Below are 25,925 nucleotides of genomic sequence, written 5' to 3'. Positions count from 1 at the left end.
GGATCAAACTTGGGACCTTGTGTTTACAAGGCAGGCAGCAGAACCACTGAGCTAAGTCCCTGGCCCTACATGGGCTTTTCTAAAGAGGAAGGGGACAGAGGCCCCTTGGGTTTGTGCTCCTGGTGGTCTCCAAGCTGCCTCTCCTGACCACCACTCTCATGCTGAGGCTATATCTTCCGGGCTCTTCCCTAAGCAGGCAATGCATTTCCCATCAGGTAGAAGGCCTGTGGATTCAGGGAGGCCTAGCTCCTAGCTATCTGATATGCGAGGACTACTACTTTGGATTAACAAATTCCAAATACTATATGGGTCCACTTTAAAAAGTTAGGTATCTAAGGTTCACATCATAGCATGGCTGGGTTAGGTTGAATTGACTAACTCAGGCCCAGACTTTTTGGGAACAGTTCATTTTTGGGGGGCAGTGGGGAGTGAGTAGAGGAAAGCCAGACTGTGGTACAGGGGGCTGTGAGATGTCTCAAGGACCTCATGTGTCTCCGCAGGTGAGGATTCCATCAGCACCTTGGGCCTGATCCTTGGCGTGGGGCTGTCATTGCTGCTTGTGTCTGTCCTTGGCTACAGCCTGGCCAAGTGGTACCAGCGTGGCTACTGCTGGGAGGGTAAGTGAGCACTGGGCCTTGTCACCCCAGGGCTGCCCCACCCCTCCTCCTTGTAGTAGATGGCAAGGCTGGGAGGGGCAGCGAGCCCTTTAGCATGGTGGGATGCAAAAATATTTCCTGTGGTGGTTACAGTGGTTGTAGACTTGAGTGAGTGGCTAAGCAGCTGAAGTGGTTGGGTGGAGTTAGGGGGCCTTTATCAAGGGAACGGGAGGGTCCTCCCACCTCAGAAGCAGTTGGTGTCCTCTTCCCTCACAGCCTACAGGAGTTCATCCAGGGGCGCCTGTGTGGGCCCCAAGGCCAAGGGCAATAGAATGGAAGCCAAGCTTCAACTGGCCCTAGTCTGACTCCTTGTGTATTCCTGCCCCCGTCCATGAGTCTTGGCCCTCTTTTAAGCCTGCTGATGTTCCAGCTTCCCTGGAAGTTTCCTGGAATTTGCTGTGTGGTTCTCAACTCTGAGACTTATCTGTACTTTGCACAGGACCCCGGGGAAGCTGGAAGGGCATGTTGGCATGCCAGGAGATGGATAAAAATTTCCAGCTCTGCAGTTAACTTAAACAGATATTTCATCCATATTTTTTGAGCACCTAGTATGTGCCAATACACTTTGGCCTAATATAATTTCCTTTAAAATTCCATGTGAGAAAGAAGTTATTTGAGCCTTGGTTTTTTAAATAGATGAAGACATGAGGCTAAAATCTCAGAGTTGGAAAGTGGTGCAATTTGGATTCAAGCCTAAATCTGGTTCTCTGGGGCTCTAGACTAAGACTGCCTCCTTCTCAGGGTATCAAGCCTTCTAACAGAGGGCCTTGAAAGAGCTGGGACCCTCCCACAGCATCCTGCGGCCATCCTACTCCTCTAAGCAGGGTTGAAGAAATTTCACATATTTATGCAAGGGAAATGGCAGGTTTCCTTTGAGGCACTCACTCTTTTTTTCCCCCCCTAGGGCCTAATTTTGTCTTCAATTTGTACCAAATTCGGTGAGTAGCTCCAGGGCAGATCTGGATGGGGTGGGAACTGAGGAAAGAATCAAAGACAGAGCCATAATTTACTATTTTCTTCCCTGTCTCTTCTTTATGCCCCAAAGCAAACCCAGAGAGAATCCTTTTAGAAAATTCCATGCATAAACACTGGAACATGGAAAGAACCATGTGGAATCCCAATGACAGTGATCATTTTAGCATTTACTCTCAGGCAGGGAACATCTATCCATTTACCTACCCACCATCCATCTGTCCATCCGTCCATCCACCCATCCACCCATCCAACCATCCATCTTTTCTTTATTCAATAAGGTTGTATTGAAGTCAGTATTGTGGTATTCTTTTCTAAGAATATAAAGATAGTTAAGCATAGTCTTTGTCCTCAAACATTTCACTGTCTATGCTGGCAACAGGCCTGATTACAAATAACCTCTGGCACCATGTCATAAAAAGGGAGAAATTGAAGAAAGTCAGAGATTCAGGAAGCAGGAGTCAGAAAGTCCTCTTGGAGTAAGTCATTTCACCTGCTCTTTGTCACAGGGCTGGCCGGTCCCTCCTCTAGCCCTGAGAAATGAGATAAATCTTATTTGGGGGTGAATACTATCAATGATAGGATGGATAGATGTTCCTTGCCTGAGAGTAAATGCTAAAAAGATCACTGTCATTGGGGTTCCACATAGTCCTGTCCATATTCAAGTGTTTATGCATGACAGTCTCCCCACTGCCAGAATTTCTTCCTATATTCTAGTATAGGAGGAGGAATTCCAGGAAGAGACTAGATTCTCAACTGCTGAAGCTTGATTGGATGATCTTTCTCAGGAATCTAAAGGACCTGGAGACTGAGCCACCATTCACCATCAGTGGCCACATTGGCAGTCCAGATGGTGGTTACATGAAGTTCTCCAATGGCATAGTCTGATGGGGGAGGCATCTGCCATCTGGAGCCTAGGAAAGGTGAGTAGGAAAGTAGGAAAATAGTGCCTGAGTGAGTCTAATATCCAAGAAAGGCCCTAGGAAGGTCCAGGCACACATAGCACTAAGGACCACTCAGAACCCAGAGATTATCACACCCACCCACTTCTTGCTCAGGGGAAGCCTGGCCAGATGAGATGGTTTAGAGGAACCTTTCCCAAGCCTTCTGTCTTTCCACTCTCCCTTTCTTTTCTGTAGGAAAAGGCTCCTGGCTCAGCACCCATCCCTCCTCACTGCCTCCCTTCCTGTGCCTTCAAGACCTGGCCTGCCTTCTTGTAAAGAGAACAAGAGGTCTTCTCTGGATACTCCACCAGCTTGCAACGTGAGAGACCCAGGGAGAGACAGACTCTGGGGACAGACCTGGCTGGGCTCACAGAGACTCTAGAAGGCCCAAAGCCTGTAGGAAGAAAGCCAAACCCACTCAGCCCAGTCTAGTGTGGGCAATGTCCTTAGGTTCCAGAGGAGAGCTCATCATAGGACATTCTACATCATTTGTTTTTGTAGAGTTGACTCTACAGGCTGGAAAGCCAGTTGTATCTTCACTAAGCAAAGTTGTTTGGAGTTGGAGGTGATTTCAGACATGGTTTTTTACCTTCCCACTGAAACCAACTTCCCTAACAACTGATCTTGGCCTTTATTTTGTTCGGTTCCCCTCTTGGTTTGGTTCTGCCCCTTGCTATCCTTCCCACCACCTGGCGCCTCCAAACCTCCCACCCCTGTCCCCAACTTGGGCCTGTTCTCCCTACTGTGACAAGTCTCAGGTCTCCCAAACTTGGTCAGTTCTCAGTTTTGATGGGTAGTGCTGTGAACAGTCAAGAAGCATGTCCTTTTTTTTTCTTTCAGTACTAGGGATCGAACTCTGGACCTTGCATTTGTGAGGCAGGTGGCAGAACCATGGAGCTAAATCCCCAGCCCAGCATGTCCCATTTTCTAGGCTTCTGTGCTGGTGTGGCCATGGGGCTTGGGATGGGCATGGAGCACAGGGTGAGTTCAGTGTCTCCAATGCAAAGGCTGCCTCGTGAGGCAAAAAGGGAATGGTGGGGTAGGGAGAGGAACCCAGGCAAGGCTGCACAAAGCAGATAAGGGCAAAGGAAACTAAGAATGGGTGTAGTTGGCACATAAGAGAACATCCGTCCTCCTGAGTCATCACTTCCTCTGGCCTGAGACCCAAGCACTAGAAACAGAGCTGGCACTGGGTTGTGGGCTTAGTAGGAGCTTCATGCAGAGTTGTTCCACCTGAAAAGGCTACATCCCTGGGCCAGGTATGAACAGAGGAGTGCATGAAAAGGGGACTGCCACTACAGAAACCTGCATTTGAACCACTAGCCACTGTCCTCTTTGCCAGTGTCCCAGCCACAAGTTCAGCAGATGCAGCAGTGAGGGAGGAGAGCTGTCATATGATTGGCCTTTCAATTCTCTTTCCTGTGGCCTTGTTTCTTTCTGGCTTTGGGCTTTAGTAGATTGTAGAGGAAGGAAGGAGAAGGGCCTTGCCAACTCCTCCCTCATTCTTTCCTGCCAGGGTCTGGGAGTCATTCTCCCAGCAGGATCAGGCCCTGACTTAACAGAATGAAGCTCTGGGTTTGGAAGGCTTTGTCTGGGGCTTCTGTCCCTGAGTAGGTGGGACTGAGGAAGAGGCCTTCTTGGCTTTGGTCCTGTCTTCCTTGAAAGCCTCTTGGGAGAGATAGAGAAAGGGGAAACAATTGCTTTTGCTTCTCTTCTTCCTTTGAGTTCAGCTTGGAGTTCTAGGCCCCTTTTTCTAACCCATGGGGTATCCAGTCCCAATAACCCTTTCTCCCATGCCCTGCTCAGCATGGTTCCTGGGACTTCTTTCCCCACTAGGTCACGTGAGGGCCGCTGATGGCATTCAGGACTCAGTGGCCATTGGGAAACTTGAAAGGTGGCAGGACCTTTGCTCAGGTGGTCTTTGTCCCAGGTCTGGTGGCTTCAGGTGAAGACACAGGGACAGCTGCTGAGAGTTGGGAAAAGAGAGGGTATTTCCCATCTTCAGTAGCGGAACTGAGAGTAGGCTACTTCTCCTTTCAGGGCCCTCTGACGTGTTTGAAGCCCCTTCCTCCCTCCCCCATTTTCCTTACTTCCCCAGTGCTGCTTGCACAGATTTCCTCACCCTGGGCTAGACTCCACCCCAAGGTGCCATGTGTTTCTGTCAAGGGCTCTAAAGGAGCAGATTTCCACTTATTCAGAAGTGATTAAGGAGCAGATGGCCTGGAACTCCAGTTGCAGGGCTGCTGGGCTGCACCCTGGATGGGCACCTAGACCCATGGCCAAGCCAGGGCCTCCTAGCACCACCTCCCCCTCCTCTTAGCTCTTCTTGAACCCACTGACTCTGTGAGCCAGGAGCTTTTGGGAGAGCCTGTGGGCTCCTGCCATGAGTTCTCTGCCTCTCTGTTCCTCTGGGCTATCGCCAGGGCTGTGGTCCACCAGCTCTACCTCTCCTAGCCACAGCTAGTCTCCATGGAGTTACTCAAGTCCTATCTTCCCTGCAACTTCCCTCAGGCCTAGAAACTCCATGCCACCCATTTTGGTCCCAGTTGTAGACAGCCATGCTTCCTTCATTTATCCTGTTCTCCAACCAGGCTTAGCCCTTTGCGGGCAAGGCTAGGTCCCATACAAAAGTCTCTAGTAACCCCTAAAACTGAGGCACACAAGTAGGTGCTCAATAAATGCTTCCTGAGTAGAGAAGAAACACCCTTTGTGGCCATAGAAGATTGCCACATCCCCAAAAGGGTGCCTGGTAGACTGAGGATGAACACACTGCTTGCACAGTACAGTCTGTAGAGTGCAAACCATTTTCATGCATGTTGCTGTGTTTTGAGCCTTGTGCCCACGCCGTGACACAGAGATTATTGTTGGACCCACTTTACATATGTGGAAAGTGGGAGGTTCCGAGAGGTGGCGTGGTTTGCCCGTGCGTGGTTCCACAGCTGCTCCCTGGCTGCGCTGGAGCCTGTGCAGAGACTGCGGCCTCATGGACACAGCCTGACCTCAGAGCTTAGCAGAGTGGGGACTGAATGTCGCACAGGGCCTGGTTCTGACCCTGCCCTGCCATGCTGAGTGGCCATGGGCTAGTCACTCCTCCTCTCTGGGCATCTATTTCAGCATCAGGAAGTCAAGATCAAACTATTTCTCTAAGGCTCTTCCTGGCTCTTAGCTGGTCTGTTTTATTTTATTTATTTTTTTTCTCATTAACTTTATTGGTATATTTAAAGTAAACAATAGTTACATTTATCATTGGGATCTTGCACCTTTACATGATATATTTTGGATCTTATTTTTTTCCTATAGCCCTGCCCTGCCTTCCCGGCCTTCACCCTTCCTTATTCACAAAGACTTTGTTTCCATTTTTTTTATTTTTTCATATTTTTTCTTTTCCCTTATTTCCTTTCCCCTCTTCTTCCCACTTCCCCTTTATCCATTTTCTTCCTATTTCACACTATCAATTGTACCATTTGAACCCTCATAGCTGGTCTATTTTAACATTTAAAAATCTCTGTATTAGTGCTTATGAAATGCCCCTGGAGACAGGAGGAACTCATTAAACAACTCAAAGACACAAACATGAAGTGTAGTTCCAGTTTGATTTCTGCAGTTCCTCTGAGCCCCAGAATCTGGTGTAGGACTCTAAGTGCTATTCAGCCTTTCCAGGACCCCACAGAGATCTGGCCAGGACCCAAGACTGGATCACTCCCAGACTAGTCCCTCTACCTAGAGGAAAAGGCCAATGTTTTGGGGGCATATGCTTAGCTTTGCTTCAGCCCCATGTGTGCACCGAAATAATTTGTTCCAGGCCAGGCAAGAATTTAGTTTCTTTAGAATCCTTTGTCACTTACTTCTAGCCTCAGTTCAAGTTGAGAGCCACTCTGAGATACTTGGCCTCCAAGAAACCAGCTTCTCCCTTCATTGGGTTCTAACCTGCTCTGGGTCCCCTCATATGTAGAGCAGAGCTCACGGGAGCCCTGGTCTCCTCCAGTTCCATCCTTAACTCTGAGCTTCTCATCAAGCCATTCCTCATTCTTCCTTTTTAAACAATTTTATTTGTTTATTTATTTGTTTGTTTATTAATTTAAGACAGGTTCTCATTAAGGTGCCCAGGCTGGCCTTGAGCTTGCAGTTTTCCTGCCTGTCTGCAATGTTGCTGGGATGACAGGCAAGTGTCACTGTGCCCTGTTTCCTTTTATTTATTTATTTTTTAAGTATATGTGCTTCCAAGTGAGCACATCCTTTTATTTTTTTATCTCCTTGATAATCTGGGTCAGCACATTCTGCCCATTCTTTGTGCCAGCTCAAATCTCACTTCTCAAGGGACTCTTCTTCAAGGTACATGCATCTAGCTCTCTTCTGATTTTAATACAAATACTCTCTGGCTTCCATAATTTAATTATTGAGTATTTCTTTTTGTGCATGCATTTGTCCAGCCTCTATATGCTAGGTACTCTGTATGCTAAGCACTATGAGGGAATTCAGTCTCTCTGGAGATGAACCTTGCTCCTGTTTTCTTGAAGGCCAAATCAGGGCATTCTATACCTCTTCTGAGTTCTCTGGTTCTAGCCATAAGCAAGAACTCCTCAGGAAGTTAGGTTGAAGGCTTTTGGCCTCTCCAGCGTATCCCTCCTGGACCACATCCTACCCTGTGCTCATGATTGATACATTTCCGGAGACAAGTCATGTGCAGATGGTGATCTGCCACCTAAATATGATCAAAACCCTGGTGAGGCCAAGCAGGTGACGAGGGGGCTCTTCGTGGTCTGGGTTCTCCTTCAAGTTTTCATCCCCATGCCAATTGCAGTGGAGGGGACCAGGAGACAGGAGCCAGAAGAACAGTCTGTAGTGACCCTCTCGTCTTTGGTATGAGAAACTCAAAGCAGGAGCAGATAGAAGTATCATTAGCATATTTTAAAAAACTGCTTAGTGATTAAAAACTATCTAGAAACAGCAATATTTGAGCAGATCTGGTACAAAACAGGAAACCAGTGGCCTGGTGAGTTCTCACACTTGGGGACCAGAAGTGAAAATGTTCTGCCTGCCCAGAGTAGTAGCAGGCTGACAAAACAAAGGTGGGGCCATACCGGGGTCAAGGTCTTGATGGACCCCTGTCTCCTGGATTTTCTCATATGTAATCATGGAGCTCTTGGGAGAAGATGGGTGGAAATTTTAAAAGCCTCATCTTCTATTCCTACCCCAACTCTTCCCCTTATAGCTAAAGGGCTCAAGTTCTCTGGGCCCTTGTTAGTATGAGGCTACCATTGATTGTGAGGACACTGAGCTCCTTCTGGCTATGAGGCTATTTCAGAGCCCAGGTAACTTCAATTCCTCAATGCTAGGCATAAGATAGGTGGTGGTGGTGGGGAGGTGAGTGGAGATGTGTGTGTGTGTTGTGTGTATTACAGAGTTCAGCAGAGGAGGAGAAGGATTGTGTCTAGTTGCCTGTGTATCCCCTGAGGCTGCCTATAGGTACTTAATTCTCCAGAGAGTGAATGACTGCATACATGCTGACTGTTCTCCTGGTCCTGGGCTTTATTTCCAGGCCACATCCCCTTACATTTGGCTTCCTATTTGCTCTGTAGCCCTGAGTCTCCATAACACCCTAGACATATAGGGTGAGGATAGCAGGAGAAGGAATAATTATGGTATCTTGTGATTAAGCTGAGAAAAAGATACAAGCCTGAAAAATAAAATTTCAAATCATACTTATGTTTAGCCTTCTTTTTTATTTTTTCATTAAGTTTACTGGTACTTTTAGGTACACGCTACAGTTACATTCATCATTGGGATCTTGTACCTTTACATGATATATCTTGGTTCTTATTTTTTCCCCATTCCCCTGCCCTCCCTTCACCCTCTCCACCCTTCCCTATTTACAAAGACTTTGTTTCCATTTTTTCCTGTTCTCATATTTTTTCTTTTCCCTTCTTTCCTTTCCCCTACCCTTCCCACTTCCCCTACTCCTTTGGACCCTTTCTTCCTATTTCACATCATCAGTTATACAACTTGAACCTTATTTACACCAGAGATACTATTTGGTATTTACACGTATGTCCTATTAATTTCACTTAATAGTATGGCCTCAATGTACATCCATGTGGCTATAAATTTCTCTAGTTTCTTGTTCTTTATGTGGACAGCGTTCTTTTAGGCTTAGCCTAATGTCTCCCAAGTTTCTCCTTAGCCTCAGTCAACTATCACTATCATTGTCATCTCATGTTGGATATTATACCTCTTCAACTTCTTTCTACTGCTTTCAAATGCTTCTTTTACATGAAAAGAGGAAATTATTCATTCATGCATTCAGTCAACAAAAATTTATTGAACACCCATCACAATGTGTTAGGTGCCACAATCTGCTGGGTGCCAAGGATACAGAGATGAATCAAGGGGCCCACAGTGAAATTGTTGTTTTTTCATTTTTTTGGTTTTTTGGGGAAGGGTCTCTCTTTGTAGTTCAGGCTGGCCCTGAACTCACTATGTAGCCCAGGCTGGCCTTGAACTTGCAGTGATCCTTCTGCCTCAGCCTCCTGAGTGCTGGGATTACAGGCGTGGCCACCCTGCCCAGCACAGTGAAATTGTTATAGGGTGATTTCTTTAGAAATGGCTCAACAGTCAAAAGTATTCTATGTCCTTCTTTCCTTGAACAAAGAATTGGATGAGACAAGCTAATAACACTGCCAAAAGTTTGCTTGAAAAGTGTGGGATAAATGAGTATGGGGAAAATCAGCTCTGCAGAGCCAACTTGGGCCAAAAAAAGAGAAAAAGAGGGCAAAAGCAAAAATAAAAGTACACGCTGTGTCTGAGAAAGATGGGGCAGGCTATTCTGGAAACTCATGCACAGTAGTGGCTTTCCATGATGGTCACTCTTTTTTTATGCCATCCACATCTAGTGGGAGCTTTCAAGAAATTCTACATATGGGGTCCTCAAATTACCCTGGGATCTTGTAATTAACATGTCCTGCTCATTTCCCCAGCCAGCTTTGCCATGCCCTATCTCCTACATCAAAATGAGCACTGAACATAGTACATTCCATGAGGGCAATATACACAGGATGTTAAGGAAGGAAATTGGCCACACCTACTTCCTCTATTTGACCAACAAGAAGACTGAGGGCCATAGCTGACCCGAAACTCATGTCCAGAGAATAAATAGAGTGGTGAGCCATGAACACAGATCTTCTGAGGGCTGAATCACAGCAGAAAGTTTCCCACTCCCTGGGGCTGTTGCCTCTTCCTCTTTTTTGGGGGCCATCTGCAACCCAACCACCTAACAGAGTCCATTAGGCTAAGCAAATGGACAGACAGCCCTCCATGTGACCACCATGCCTTCTTTGCTCCCTGGCATCAGACTGTAGAGTGTTTGCTCCATTACTTATTCTGTCTCTTCACCCCAGCTTTGAGCTACAGGCCCAGGTCATATAGCACCTGCCACATGACTCAATTTTAGAGTCTTCCAAGCTCCACTTAACATATCATGCTAGATCACCCATTGCACTCCTTTAGTTCAGCACAGCAAATGCGTGTGCAACACTGCTAGGTACTTCGCACTGTTCCAGGCACAGAGAGACTATGTCACACCAACTCTTTAATTCTTATAGACTAGAGAGGCACTGAAGTGCTCTATTAAAAGTACAAGTAGGGTCTGAGTGGACCAGAAAGCCTTTGCAGGGCAGGACACTTGAGCTACCTTGAAGGAGCAAAGTGTAAGAAGAACATTTGGGGTGAGGAGCTGCATGCACAGAGGCCTGGAGGCAGGCACAGCATGGCACATGGGGGAAGGCTGGGGTACGTGAGGGCTGGAAGGGAGAGGCAGTGAGGATGTGAAGGGAAAGAAATGGGAACAGAAGAGGAAGAGATGGGGATCCTGAAGAAACTTCTGGTTGAAGCTAAGATTTGAGTGTTGTCTCATAGGCAGTGGGGAACCACTGGAAAGTGGAATGAAAAGCCCAAATTTGCATTTTAGTCCCCTTAATTCAATCAGCAGTAGGGAAGGTTATTTGGAGGCAAGGGGTGCTGGAGGCTGAGAAGCCTCATTGACCAGAAGGTTGTGGTAAATGATCCCAATGAGTGATGATGAGTACTAAATTGGGTGGGGATGGAGGAAAGAGGAAGAGAGAATTGCTGAGGGGCTTTTGAAGGAGTGAGACCAGTAGGCCACCTGATGGTCAGCTTTTCCACCAGGGGAAAGGGGAAGGTGAGGCAGGTTCTCCATGATTCCCATGACTGTGTGGGTGGGAATGGCATTAACCAGGATGGGCAACACTGCAGAAAACCAAAACTAAGAAGGAAAAAATGGTGATTCATGCTTGGGCATGTTGGAGGAAGATGGAAGTGAGAACTCTGTATCTAAGCATGGAAGGAATGAGTCTGGGCTGGAAGTTACCAGCAGGTAGGAGTTGGTAGCATGTCCCTGGGGGCAAATCCAATAGAGAGGTGGAGACTAAAGTGTGCAGAGGAGTGGGGTGGGGGTGAGGGACCCCTGGGCTGTACAACAGCAGGGGTGCTGTTCCTGGTCTGTAGAATACACAGTGCTGTCTCTGGAGTTGCAGATGAAGCAGAAGCAGTTGGAAGAAGTCAGTGGGTGGACACTGCTCTTTCAAAGAGGTGACTGTGAAGGGTGGGAAAGAAGGAGGTGCTAACCAAGAAGTTTTCAGAACCCTTGGCCTGTCTTCTCCAAGGGTAGCCCAGAACACTGCAGCTGGGCCAAATGTCCTCTGTGCATGTCATTCACCCTGAGCACATTATCACAGCATACACAGCAGAGGCCTCTGATTCCCAACCTTGCCTACTCTCAGAGCCCTCCTCCCATTCCTTCCCTGGAGTACCCATTTCTGAGAGAGCACCAGCTTCCTTTGTGCTAACCAAGTCTCATCTCCACGCCTACTGCACATCATTTGCTTTCTGACTTGGCTCTTCTGGTGATGGCACATAGAAGACTGAGGAAGCAAAGAGAAGCTACAGCAGCCAACTGGTCCAGAGGAGAGGTAATAATGGACCTGACCAGGATGGCATGGCTGGGTGTGACAACAAATGATTGGAGCTACTCTGTCTGCAAGGTAGAGCTGGTTCCTGCCTGATGGATTAAAAATGTGGGGCAGAAAGGGATGGCTCCCTTCAGGGTTTTGGCCTGAATTTGGGGGTGGGTAGTGATGTGCTTTACTCAGAGAAAAGAGTGGGGCTGGAAAAAGAGTGGTTCATGGTAGGTAGGTTCATGCAGGTTGCTGTTAGGGATAATGTAATTTTGAGATTTCTGCAAGGCATCCAAAGGGAGCTGGTGGGAAGACAGTCGAGTAGTTTAGGGGGACAAATCCTGCTTGCACCCTTGGAAGTCATCAGTATTCAGGTGGCACTTGAAGGTACATACAAGGTTATACTGTGTAAGGGGAACAGAGACCAATTTTTGTGTGTCAAGTAGCAAATCATCGTGTTTTCCTAGAGGAGTGAAACATTTTCAGACTTAAGTGTGTACTGGAATCACCTATGACTTGATCACCTGTAACTTGTCTCCTAAAGCAGGCTCTTGGGAACCAGCATAAAGAAACTCTGGGCTTCTGGGAGAAGCCTAAGAAGACAAATACACCAGGTTCTTTTGATGCAAGTCAAGCTGTGAGAAACTCTGCCCAGGGGGATAGGATGAAGGGATGTGGGGAAGTAAAGGGCAAAGGACATTGTCAGGGCTGGGTCGACCAGGTAGCAGGATCCTGAAGAATGTTCTCTCTAGAGCCATGGTGAGGCCTTAACCTCTACCAACCCCACTTGCCTGTGCAAGTAGAGGAATACAGGTGTGACATCCTCTACCTACACTTTTATGGTCCTATTCCCACCCCGCTTCTCTGACCATGCCTGTGACACAGTCTCTCTGCCTGGTGGAGGGGATGTTTACTAACTGGGGCCCTTTGCTATTGCATTCTCCATGGTGGGCTGCAATTGTCCCAGAAGCCCCATAGAGAACCTGGGCTGGGGTCTGCACAACAGATTCCCAGCACAGGCATGACTCCAGCCACTCCACCAGCTGAAAGGACAAGTCTGCTCTTCCTCTAGGCAGGAAGTCATCAGCTGAACACCCTGCAGCATACAAGGCTGCAGGGGGCTCAGGCATTTTCTCCAGGTCCATCTCCGTATGTCCATACTCAGGGCTATGGGCTCATCCACAACATGGGTTACAGAGCAATGAAGGTCTTGTATTAGAATCCCCAGCACTGAGCCCTCCCCTGGTGTCAGGCCTGCCTTGCAAACAGCTGCAGACCTTTTCTTTGGATGATACCATCAAGCCAAGTTTACCATCGCCTCTCACCCTCTACACCCAGGTCTCCCTTCTGGGTCCACATTTCATGTTTATCAGCAGGATCTAGTATGATTCCTTTCACTCCAGCCTGTCTCCCTATCTTGCCTACTCTTTCTCTGTTACTTCATTGCCATTCCTTGCCATCACTCCCATTCAATATTGTCATTTGATCAGACTACTAAGCTTCTGTAACAGACTGAATGTTGATGTCTTCCTAAATTCATCTCTTGCTGTCCTAACCCTGTGTGGTGGCATTTGAAGATGGGGCCTTTGGGAGGTTATTTGGTTTAGATGAAGCCACGGCGGTGGAGCCCCGATGATGGAATTGGTGTCTATTGGGGACCAGCCAAGTCCCACAGCTATCTGCTTAAGGGCTACAGTGGAGGGTAATAGACAAAATTTTGTAGATAAATGGGGGACTGGGAGGTCAGTGTCTCAGACTCAGTGAAAGACAAAGACTCTCCAAGCCTACCACTATTTATTGAGTACACATAAGCAATCAGAGGGGGTGGTGAGTGACTCTAGGAACAGCGATGGTAGGTGCCACAGGCTAGTAAAAGAACAAATCATTCTTGTAGGACAGAGTATAAGTTTATAGAAAAGCTGAGCTTTCCCCTAAAGTGGAACTTTAACCTCTACTATGTTGTTCTAGAGTTAGGTCCTCAGCAGGTATTATCTTGGTCTATGATTATCACAGCTTTAGTGGCATCTTCCCACCCTGACCAGGAGGAAGTGGGATCTCTGCGTACAAACTAACCCCCAAGGCAAAGTATGGTATCGGCCCGGAAGTCCCCTCGCCTTAATTCACAGACCAAGGAGGACATGTATCCTTTATAAAAGGAGGAGAAGAGACTAGGATTCTCCTTCTCTACCACATGGAGACAAAGTGAGAAGGCAACTACAAGCTAGGAGGATGTCTTCACCAGTAACTTAATCAGGGGGCACCTTGGCCCTGGGCTTCTTAGCCTCCAGAAAGATGAGAAGTAAAGGCCCTTTGAGAGAGTGCCTGGGCTATGCTATCTGTTATAGCCAGAACCAACACAGCCTCCTACCCTGCTTCCTGCCACATCTCTCATGGAATATTAGTTTCTTTTACGGCACTGATCACTGATCGTAATGATGCGTTTTTCAGTGTGTCCATGTGCTTGATAATAACCTTTACAACCAGATGGTGCTCCATGAAGTGATGCTCCATACACAGGGCTGAACATCATGCCTGTCACCTGGTAGCTGTTCACTGAAGAGATGAAATGCTGACTATAACAAAAGCTTCCCGTCAGGTCTACCTGGCTCCTGCCTTGTGTCCTTTGATTCATGCTTTATGCTCTGGCCAGGGTCATCTTTTCTAAAACACTAATTTCATCCTACCCAGCTCTCCCTCACTAGAGTACTGGCTTGGTCCCATCACCCTTTTTGGATGTTTATGGGAAACTAAGTGAAGTTAAGATGGATCTCACAGTGAGGAAATGTGCCGTGGGTCATTAATAATAATGCATTGAATTTTAAGTTGTGGGTTTGCTTAAAAAAAAAAACACCCTCAACTCTATGAGCATTACAGGAAATGAATGAGTCAAGCTTCCTAGTATCGCAGGCCCTTTAGGCTGAGTCTTGATAAAATCAGTCCTAACTGCCTGGACCTCCCTCTCCTAGTTCTCAGCCTGCTGACCCAGGTGGGTACAGCCTACAGCTCCCATTTCCCTGCTGGCCACATGTGGCGCTCAGACAAAGTTCACCCAGTGGGAGCACAGTGAGGTGAGTACAGACCCCCCAGTGGTGAGCACAGACCCCAGGGACTGTGGGTTTCTGTGACCGTGTGTACATGGGATAGGATATCAAGGTATACTTGGGGGGACAAGGCAACTCCCTTGACCACTGTTATTTACAAATTCAGGAAAACACAGTTGAATAGAATTTCCTCTTCCATCAATGTTGGCCCATTTCCCCTCTCTTCTTACTAAGAGGAAGTTCCATTAGCTCATACAAACACAGAATCACACACTCCCTCAGTCTGGAAAAGCCCTCGAAGACGCTGCTCAGCTGATGAACAACAGGGGCCTTCTGTTGGGGACTTTAATACAAATTCCAGAGAAGCCTTGCTGCCCGGAAGAACTCTGTCAGTGTCTCCCACAGCCCAGGCCCTGACCTGTACTCAGATAGTAGCTTCAAGGCCAGGCAAGGAGCTAGCAGACTCCCATTCATTCCAGCAAAGGGAACAGGCTGGCATCACCCACCTCCCCTCTGTCCTGCAGGCTGCTCCACATGCTGTCTCTTTCAACCAAATCAGTTCCAGTTCCTTTTCAGAGGATAATTCTTATTATCTGCACCTTTATATCTACTTCTTGGTCAGGTTTCATCCCACCTGCCCCAGGGAACTCTTCCATGGGGAAGAAGCCATCAGCAACACCTTGTTTCCAGAGGAAAGTAACCTGCATCTCTTCAATCCTAACAAGAAGGTCTCCAGTTAGGAATGAGCAAGTCCAAGATGGTGTGGTATTAGCCAAGTTCTCTGGAGGGTTAGCACGGTTGTCTCTCCAGAACTGCACGCTTTCTCATAGTGAGAGGGGAGCGGCATGTTGGCGATGCTACAGGGGGAAAGAGATGAGGTGTCCCTGGTCACCTGCTCAGGCATTCAGATTGAGCCAAAGTGCAGCAAACCAGAGGCCCTAGGTTAGCTCAAGCTGCTGGGCTGAGCTTAAGGAGAGATTCAAACCCACGTGTGGCTTTTCGTGGAAGCAGCAGGCTGAGCAGGTCACAGCTGGCTTCCGCACTTATGAGAACCACCCAGGACACACCTCCAGGGCGAGGTAAGCAGGTGTGGCTCCAGGGAGGTTTGGTTTGTCCTTTTCCTGGAAGGGCTGGCCTCACGTAGTCTCCTTTCCATTGTCGGAGTGCACATCCAAAACACTGCAGTACTTTCCACTGTTTCCTTTTTGGTTTTCGGCAAACTCCTTATCTCTTTCATTTTCCATCTATTTCAAGAAAAGCTGTATATTTCTTTTACAGGGTCACCAGCTGTTTACACATAAAGCACCACATGCCCAGCACTGTGTTAAATGCTTGTATAGGCCATCTCACTTAACCTTACAACATGCCCAGGAGGAGCTACCATCTCTACCTTATCGATGGGAAATCAGAAACTCTGAGAGGTTGAATAATTTTTCCAGTCACAGCAATATGTGTTAGCACAGGATTTTGAAGCTGGATCTGTTTGATCTGAGCCTGAATCCTCACTTGTTTCCTTAAAGCAACATCACACATTCTTTTCCATATCATCCCCAATTATCAGCAACCAAGTCCTCATGAGAAATCTGTGTGGTTTCACAGGATCCCCACTGGTTCTAATGATTTACTGGAATTAAAAACACACACACCACTCATTCAGAGAGATCTGTGCTCAAGGCACATTCACATCCGTTTTCTTTGTGTCATTATGAATTCCACAAAACAAACATCTCTTCCAGTTTTTCAGACAAGGAAGCTGAGGCTCAAGAGAAGTGACTTGCCCAATGTCATACAACTAGAAAGAGTGAATGCAAAACTAGAACTCCAGGGTTCCTGAGAGACCCAGAATTCTTTTCCTGAACTATGCTGCCTCTTCAATAAATAAGTGAGCAAAACAAATAAATAAAACTGTCAAGGAAACCCTGAGCAATCCTCCCTTTGGCCCATTTCCAGAGGGAATTATCAGAATGGCACCATGAGCTTCTTGGCAGAGTGGCAGAGGTCATGGTGGCAATTCCTGGGCCAGAAGGCCCATTTTAGAATGCCACAGAGAAATGTAGAGCCAAGGATGGCTCTGGAGGGTATCCACAGGCATGTCACCCCTCCTAGTATCCTTGCCTGGGGACTGTAAACTGACTTTGTTTGAAGAGACTCTAAATGAATAGTAGGAAAGTAAGGCCCACATCTGCCCCTCCAGGCCCAGTGACTGGCAGTCATCCAGGCACAATACCAAGGACTCCTCCTAGATGTCAGCCCTTGGCACGAGAAGGAGGCTGGCTCTGGGCAGATGGGTTCCAGAGTTCACTTCTTTTAGTGCAGAGTCTGCAGGGTCTGTGTCCTAGGTCTCAGTCCCTTTGTCCCTCCTTGGGTCTGTAGTGATGTAGTAACTGTCTGACTTCCAGGCCAGCACAGACATACTTGAAACTCTTCCAGTGACGGGTTTCCTGCCTAAGAAGACCGCCGTTGGCAGAGCATCTCCCTGTGACCCACCGCTCCTCAGATCAAACTCTGCTCTGCTCCCTCTCTTCTAAAAATGACTCTTGCAGTCTCAGGGGCCCAGGAGCTCCACTTCATAGCCCTCCAACCTGCCAAAGGCCCTGACACTCGGCTGACCTGGAGAAGGCATCTGAGCTGACTTCAGCCTGACAGCCTCACCTTGTCTCAAGAAAATCCTGTGGTTCTTTGAGCACAGACTACTTTATGGTACAGAAAAAAGGCCCAAAGAGGGAGGAGGTCTCTGCCTTGCTCTTCTTGGCTCTGCCAAGGTCTGCAGGGCCCACTCAGCAGATCAGGTCAGCACCATCTGTGCCCCCTGCACCACTCCATCAAGACGGTGGCACCTGCCCTAGCAGACAGGCTACAACTGACCCCAAGGGCTTGCATAAAATGCTCAAACTGGCCTGCATCTTCTTCTGACCCCTGGGTACCTCCTCCTGCTCTTAGTGGGAGATCAGGCAATGGCTGAAATAAAAAACAGCCCCTTGGCTCAAGTCACTCACTTGAGTACAGGTTGGAGATCTGAGGCTGGGTGACCAGGTCTGAGTCAAAGCTGCCCAAGAGGCCTTCTGGGGCCGCCATACAGTCCTGAGGGTCAAGATCATGAGCAAAATTCCAGTCAGATGGTCCCAGATTACCAAAAATAGTCAAGCCCAGCAGTGGCCACTCTTCATTCAGCTGATTACACTGCTCTGGTGGGACACCTGCAGGAGCGAGAGTTATTCCTGAGGGATCTTGCTTTAAATAGCCCTTGGCCAGAGCTGGGGGAGGCCAGCCTGCCTCAGGATCCAGGCATGTCCTGAACTGTGGGCAAAGGCCATCTGTCAAAGGAGTGTCTTCCTCCAAGCAGGCTGCTATGGCTGTCTTCTCTTCAGTGCATCTGGTCTGTTTCAGGTAGCCCTGGAAGGTCACTGTATCTGGGTCTTCTTCTGCAGGGGCCTCCGGCCCTAGGAGATTTATGTGGCCCAAGAGTGAACTGTCCTGTGTGCTCCCAGGTTGCCCCTCAGAGTTTCGGACAAAGCTGATGCCACTGTCATCCTGGCCTTGACTTGTGCTCCCCGCCTTCTGCTTCCAAGGGGGCCCAGAGCCAGGGTTCAGGCTGGGCTCCTGCAAGCAGATCCCACTGTCTGTGCTGCTGCTGCTGCTGCTGCTGCTGCTGCCACCGCTGCTGCCACCATCACTGCAGCTGCCTTGCAGATCTGGGGGCTTCCCCTTTCCTAGAGCACTACAGGCCTGGGGGTGAGGGGTAGGGAGGAAGAAGTGGGGCTCTTCCATCTGCAGGGATGGCTTGGCACTGCCGAAGCCACTGTTCATGCTGCCATGCAGGTTCAAGTGCTCTGGAGACACCTTCAGGAAGGTCTGTACATGTAGAGGGTGAATGATGTCCTGCATCTCTGGGTAGGGCGGCTTGCTGATGAGGATCGAGGGGCTGGGTTTCTTGAAGACCTGAAGAGGAGAGGACAGAGTAAGAGAGGCAGTGGGTCCGGGAGGGGACCTGATGGGGGCTGCAGAGCCTGGGCTGCACTGCAGAGTGCTCATCTGGGTGTGCTTTGGAATCACACCCAGTTTGGCCCAGGAGAAGTCCCTAGGAAGCTGGTGTTCTCCAAGCCCAGATGGAATGGGAGCCTGAAAGGTCTCAGATGATTTCATCCCCATGGGCTTTTCAAACCTGAGAGCCGAATGGACCAACCCTTTCAGAAGTGTGTTTCAAACTTTTTTGATAATGACCCCAAGTTAAAAAAAAACAAAACAAAACATCACATAACAACCAGTATATGTAACTTACATATAAATGGACAAATTTCACAAAATAATACTTATCACCTATGTGCCATGATATATTCTGTCCATGCTATTCTATCCTATCCTACCGAGTTTGATTTTTAAAATTCTGGCTGCAAGACACCAAATTAATTTCTCTACTCGATGAGGTGTGGCCCACACAAAACAGGGTGACTGCAGCATGAGGTGGAGGACTGAGCAGCCAGGGTCCTTATTCCCATTAACTGCTGAAGTCACTCAGTCCTGCCCCTTTTCACTCCCTTGTCCCAGTCATAACACTGGTCTGTCTGTCCCTGGACACATCCAGTGTGATGCTACCTCAGAGCCCCTGCACGTATTGAGCTTTCTCATGAGAGCAGTACTCAGTACTCCGTAAGGCTTGGTTCTCCTATCACTCAGGTCTCAGCCGAAGTCACCTCTTCAGTAAAAGCCTTCCTGATTGCTCTCGCCAGAGAAACGTTGAGCCATTCTCTCTCCATGTTAACCTTGTTTACTGCTTCCTGGTACTTAGTTCCTATAATTATTTTATTTCTTTGGGTTTCTTCTATAATTATTTTATTTCTTTCCCCTCTCAGCATACATATCCACATTCACCCCTCGTAGAACATAAGCCCCTTGAGAGCTGTAACTGTCTAGCCTTGTTTGCCACTCTGACCCAGAGCCTATATTGAGCAGGCACCAACAGTCACTCAGGTTTGATGACTGACTTACTGTTGCATATCTGCCCTCATATTTGGGGTACAGTAGGTCTCTAACTTATAAATGAGTTATGATCTGGAAGAGCTATTTTTAAGAATGATTCATTTCTAAGCTGATAGCGAGTCTTATACAGTACACCTGTGAAAGTTCACAACTTGAGTGTTCATAAGTCAGGGACTAACTGCATTTGATGACTCAAATGTGGCTCTTATTGGTTGAGTCCCTATTACTGTCACCTTGCTTGGTGATTAAATCCCAGCTCTGCCTTTTGTTAACTTTGTCACTTGGGCCAAATTGCTTATCTTCTATGATCTTTAGTTCCTGCAACATGGAATTAATGAAAGCACATGTTTCCTCATGCTGTGGTTAAGCAGGTACCATGGTTAGAACCTTCTGTGGTACATCGAAGGTACTCGATATGCTGAATTGAACTGTGCCCTCTGATAATTCTGTAAGGGAAGTATTATGGCCTCTGTTTCTTAGAGAAAAACTGAAAGAAGATCAGAGTTTCACCCAGCCACACAGCAGCAAAGAGCAAACCTGGAATCTGTACTTAATTGTCCTGCTTTGAGACCCCCTGCTTACCTTGATGGGCTGCTAAATAGAACAGATCAAAGCAGCTGCTGAATGAGGACAAGCTAGGGAACTGTAAGTGCCCCAGGCAGCATAAGTTATTCATATATTTAGTCACGACTGAGGTCATTAGATAAGGGCCACAGGACTGTATTTATCCGGAGGAGAGAACATCCTGGAGGATATTCGATCCTGTGATCCAAAGGCACGGAAGAATCGAACCAGCAGTCATTTGTCTTGTCACCTTTGCTACATTTTTGCATCTGTGTCTCTTTCAGTGTTTTGCATTAAAGCTAATTGTTTACATAGTGGCTGTAGTCAAGCCCCTGGGGACCAGCAACCGCATTAATCAGCTTCTTCCCAGTGACATTTTGCATGTGGTGGGTTTCAGTAACTAGCTCAATTACCACTTGACTCCTCCCAGATGCATCTCCTGACTCCCAGCCAGCAATCTCACCTCCCCCATCACAGCAGGAACTCCTTCTGTCTGCCCTCCAACTATCTTCTCCATCTCTGTCCCTAGATTCAGTCCTGGTTCATGTTTATCTCTAAGCCACCACCATCCTGGCTCCAGACCCTGCATGTGGCACATGCTCAGGGTGCTGTGAAACAGTCCAGTGGATATGTGTTTGTGGAATTGATCTGCCTGGAGCACAGAGAACGGGCAATGACTACATGCTTCAGCCAGAATGGAAATAACTGTAAAACCACTGAGGGCTGTAAGGGCCTCCCGTTCTTTAGTCTCCTCATCACACTTGTCTACGCAGGGTATGGAGCTTGGCAAGCAGCTCTTTCTTGCCTGCAAAGGCCAAACAGTCCTGCTGTGTCATCTCCACCTCTCCTTTCTGGAGTTCTAACTCAAAATAATTTTAGAGAGCCTTTTGTTTGTCTCTCTCCTTGTTTGTTCTGCAGATCCTGGATCTCTCTGCAGATTTCCCTTCCCACTGTGAGCTTCCTTGGGGCCCCTGCTTCCCTTACTGAGCTGGGCCAATTGCAGATGAGCCCATGGCCATCACACAGCAAGGCCAGCTCTGGGGACTGACAGGTGACCTTTGATACAGACTGAATCCAGGACAAAGATGAGCTGAGGTTTAGAAAATGCTGCTCAGGCCTTGCTCATTGAGTGTGAGAGTCTGGGATGCCACGGATACATCCTGCCTGTAAGGGGTGGGGGTCCTGTCCTCCTCCACGAAGCCCCTCCTCCCTCCCTCTCTGACAGCCTCAGCCCTTCTTTCTTCCTCTATTGGAGCCCTCCCTCACGGCCATGAGGGGTGGGAAGATAGGCTGCCTCTCTGACACTTTCTACCTGTAGACCCTGTGCATAGAACAATCTCTCTGTGTCTTAGTGTCCTCATCTATAAAATCAGGACGATAACTGGTACTAATGCAAAGGAGCTGGTCCCAATGCCTCATGGTCACTGGGGTGTATGATTACCCAGTGTGTGTGATTACTCAGTGTGTGTGCGCGTGTGTGTGTGTGTGAGAGTGTGTGTGGTATCTAGGCTATTGGGAAGTACCAGTTCTTGGGTCTGGGCTTTGTGTTCGTTCCTCCTTCTGTCCCAAAGGTGCACCATTCCATGTGGGTGCCTTCTGGTAATGACAGAGTTGATTGGATTGTATGGGAGGGAAAGAGTTCTCTGCCTTCTCTAGGGCTCCAAAGTACCTGGAGGGATGGGGGAGGGCCCAGGAGACTCACCAGGGCAGTGGGAAGTGTCCCTCGGCGCCGCACATACAGGTGGAGGACCAGACAGTAAGCCAGGGGTCCACAGAGCAGCAAGATGAGGGCGAAGAAGATACTAAGGTTGGTCATGGTGAAATCTGCAGGCCCAGAGAGAAGCATTTGTAGGTTGGCACCATGAAACACAGATTCAGTCCCCAGAGACCCCTTCTATTCTTAGGAACCACTCAATAAATGGCCCCAGAACATCCCTACAAGAACTTCTATGTCTCAGTTCTAGATGCATCTAGTTTCCTGTGAATCCCTCTGGACTTTCAACCCCTGCCCTGAAGGGTTCTCTCATCAGACACACTAAGTTGGCCTTCAGCTCCCTTATGTGAGGATACACAGAACAATCAGTCAAAGTTGTACAGCAGATAAGTGCCTGAGACCAGCTTGAAATCACACAGAGCAGGCTATAAAATATTATTGAATTGGTTTATGAATTGGCTGTAGGTTCAACTGTAAGTCTGTTCCAGGCCTACATGACTTGCTAGCCTTCAGCTGGCATGCAGAAACAGAACTCTCCATGCCAAAGGCCACAGATGAGGCCTCAATGGTCAGTGACACTGTGGCAACTCTGATAGCAAGGTAACATTGCAGCTGAGGACTCTGGGACTCCTATGCGGCCATTTGCCCAGAACAAATGTTAGCTAAAGAGAATAAATAGTTAACTTGTTGACCATGACCTGTTTTTCACAGCAATGCACTGTCCCTCTTTACACAGGCCTAGCTCATGTCAGCACCTTCACCTTGTTGTTCCTCACACCTGCCTTTAAAGCCCTGCAATGCTGTGTAGTCAATAAATAGAGGTAAGTTTGGAGCCTTGTGGCCTCCGCCTTGCAAGAGCTTTGACCATCCAGAACTCTCCTTTATGCAGTAAACCTTTATCTTGTCTTATTCTTTTCCTCACCATACCCTCAGTCAGGTGGTTGGTGGGTTGCACAGCCTCTGACAACTGGTGCCCCAAACAGGGGCATTTATAGCTTGATTGAATGAAGGCCACTCAGAGTAGATGCCACTGGAGAGCAGATACAGTGAAGGATTTGTGGGACAGCTTTGGAGATGTTTAGTGAAGGAGAGAGAGGTTAGTGCTCACCACCTCAAATAGGCTTTTAGGTGGGATTAAAGCATGGAGCAGAATATGCCGTCTGAGAAACAGAGATATATATACCATTGCTCCGCATTTTGCTAAAGCAGTCAGGAGCAAGTGTCCTGGCTAATAGCCTATCTAAGGTGTTACAGGAGATTATTAAATATAATAGGTATTTTCTGCAGATGGGGACTTTGGACCCAGAGAGTTGGGATAGAATAGGTGAGAGTCTAAGAAGAGCCCACACTTGGGGAGGTCAACCAGCTCCAGATACTTTCTCAGCTTAGAGTCTTGTGAAGTCAGTGCTAGGACTACGTGCAGTGACAACTACTATAGCTTCCATGTCTCTTCCTGAAGAGAAAAAAGAGAAATTTCCACCTGAGGAGGAAAGCAAAACTCTCTCATGGCCCATGGTTCCAGAGACCCTGGAGGCTAGCAGAGACCATCCCTGACTGTTTAAATATCAGCAATTTGTTTGGCAGACTACACTGATAGGAGATCCCATTGGGCCCTATTGTTTTCCTGTTACAACTGGACAGTATTCTAATAATCCCCAACAAATGATACATAAACATCAGAAAATAAAATACAGGTTTTGAAAGAATTAAAACAGTATAATAACAGAGTTCAAAGACCTTTTTATGTTAGGCTTATTAAAATCTATTCTGAAGGTATTCAAGATCTGAGCACAAGGACCTTGTGCTGTGTTAGAACCCCAATACTGGAGGCTGCAGACTGGCCACTCTGTCTTTAGCCTGGGGCTAAATGACCAAAGTCAAAAAAGCTGCAGTCATGTCCTGCCGGGAATAAGGGGACAACAAGAAAAATTAAATCACAAATTTTAGCTAATTGATAAATGTACTTCTGGTTCTAATTTAAATTGATGTTTAGTTGGTGTGCTTAAAACATTTGTTATACAAGTTTGTGAATTATAATTATAGTTTAGCTTGCTCTTCTCTCTACTCTGTTGATTTAGGATAAGAACATTAATTAAAGGTTGCTGGTCTTTTGACAACCAGTCAAATTTAAAATATAATAATATTTTTTTTAAAAAAGGACACTTTAAAATCCAAGTGGCTGCAGCCAAGTTTGTTATAGAAGGGTTATAATAAGTGAGAGAGAGCATTAAAAAGGTTATAAATAAGACATATACTTTGGATACGTGAGGCTTTTTATATGGTTAAAAAAGTTTTGCATGTTAGAAAGATAAAAAGAGAATGACAAGACTAAAAAGCTTACATATGTTGAGAGAAAGCATGCAAAAGTGATTTATCAAAGGGAATGTATATGTTTGATTGTTAGTTTGGTAAAAGCCAACACTGTTCCTTCCCAAAGATCCTGGTTGCTCAAAAATATATATGGTTGTTTGTTAACTTGATAGAGCTCACACTGTTCCTAAAGCAAAAGTAATGAGAGAACGATGTATGTCACAACAGAGTTAAAAAAAAAAACTAGAAAAACAAAAAGGAGTATGGTTATCTCCACATGCTCAATTATACTTTGTTACTTTGACTTAAAAATTTGAAATTCACTTGTGAAAAGTAAATATATTCCATCAGAACTCCACTGGTACAAACAAGGATGAACCTACAGATACACCCTAGGCACAAGCATTGTGAAAGGATGTCCTAACTAGAAGGTAGAAAAGGGCCCAGTGCAGTTAATGTGGAGATGAGGGTATGCTTGTATACTGACAGATAAGGGAACACCATTATGGTGCCATCCCAGAATGTGTGACCATGGAAAAAAGAGACTCCTAGAGCTGCAGAGAGTCTGCTGCCACCAGGTCCACCAATGCAAACCTTCTCAAAGATGCAATCTAAGTACTTCTAAAACTTTTGACCAACTAAATCCCTTTAACTATTTTAAAGCATACTTTTGGCTTTATATTGGGATGTTTGGAATCATTAGAATTCTTCTTTTGCTTTTATTCATAGTACGACATAGAGGTATTAAGACCAGTCACTGTCGAGATACAATATAGCCTTGACTCACCGATTCAGCATCTGCAACTACAAAAGCAGAAAGGGGGTACTGCTGGGAACCAGCTTGAAACCATGCTGAGTAGGCTATAAGATATCATTGAATTGGTTTATGAATTGGCTGTTGATTCAACTGTAAGTTTGTTCCAGGCCTACATGATTTGCTAGCCTTCAGCTGGCATGCAGGAACAGAACTCTCCATGCCAAAGGCCACAGATGAGGCCTCAATGGTCAATGACACTGGCAACTCCGACAGCAAGGTAACATTGCAGCTGAGGACTCTGGGACTCTTATGCAGCCATTTGCCCAGAACAAATGTTAGCTAAAGAGAAAAAACAGTAAACTTGTTGACCATGACCTGTTTTTCACAGCAGTGCACTGTCCCTCTTTACACAGGCCTAGCTCATGTCAGCACTTTAGCCTCATTGTTCCTCACACCTGCCTTTATGCCCCCTGCAATGCTGTGTAATTAATAAATAGTGGCAAATTTGGATCCTTGTGGTCTCAGCCTTGACTATCGCAGATCTCCCTTTATGTAGTAAACCTTTATATTGTCTTACTATTTTCCTCACCATACCCTCAGTCAGGTGGTCGGGAAGTTGCACAGCCCCCTCTAATAGGTAAGAGAATAGAGGTTTTGGGGGCAGTCTGACATGGGTTCAAATCCCAGCTTCACCACTTTCTGTGGGACTGTGCACCATACTTAATCTTTATAAGCCTTATTTTGTTCATCTATAAAATGGAAAAAATTATAGTTCCTTTCTCATAAGATGCTTGTGAAATATATACCCTTTATCATGTGCCCAGTACTTTCCTTAACATCATCTGATCCTAGGACAGGCTCAGGAAGTAATCATCACTCTCATTTTACAACTAGGATCCTCAGGCTCACAGAAGTTTAAAGTCATGTGCCCAAGATCACACATCTCCTAAGTGATAAAGCTGAGATCAGAACAAAAGTAATTCTTTTATCAATGAATGAATGTTAAAAAAAAAAAAAAAAA

General features: G+C 46.9%; 2 protein-coding genes across 3 annotated transcripts in view; one reads left to right on the top strand and one right to left on the bottom strand.

The window, feature by feature from the left end:
• Smim35 (small integral membrane protein 35) overlaps window positions 1-5,796 on the top strand; it is a 91,874-nt gene extending 86,078 nt beyond the window's left edge. For both annotated transcript variants that reach the window (XM_033764366.1, XM_033764367.1), the window contains 4 exons: window positions 501-617; window positions 1,561-1,594; window positions 2,417-2,551; window positions 2,768-5,796. In XM_033764366.1, the coding sequence (XP_033620257.1) occupies window positions 501-617; window positions 1,561-1,594; window positions 2,417-2,516 (251 nt within the window). In that variant the 3' untranslated portion in view covers window positions 2,517-2,551; window positions 2,768-5,796. The remainder of the gene's footprint in view (window positions 1-500; window positions 618-1,560; window positions 1,595-2,416; window positions 2,552-2,767) is intronic.
• Window positions 5,797-14,913: 9,117 nt separating this feature from the next.
• The window catches only part of Il10ra (interleukin 10 receptor subunit alpha), a 17,893-nt gene continuing 6,881 nt past the window's right edge, over window positions 14,914-25,925 (bottom strand). Inside the window, exons 6-7 of the mRNA XM_010629363.3 lie at window positions 21,826-21,947; window positions 14,914-18,521 (exon numbers count right to left, since the gene is read on the bottom strand). Coding sequence (XP_010627665.1) covers window positions 17,571-18,521; window positions 21,826-21,947 — 1,073 coding nt within the window. The 3' untranslated portion in view covers window positions 14,914-17,570. The remainder of the gene's footprint in view (window positions 18,522-21,825; window positions 21,948-25,925) is intronic.

The sequence above is a fragment of the Fukomys damarensis genome, unplaced genomic scaffold (assembly GCF_012274545.1).
Source record: "Fukomys damarensis isolate Sample0158 unplaced genomic scaffold, DMR_v1.0_HiC HiC_scaffold_16, whole genome shotgun sequence".
Taxonomy (NCBI): Eukaryota; Metazoa; Chordata; class Mammalia; order Rodentia; family Bathyergidae; genus Fukomys; species Fukomys damarensis.
Note: the sequence above shows the minus strand (reverse complement) of the source record. Positions and strands in the feature narration are given on the sequence as shown.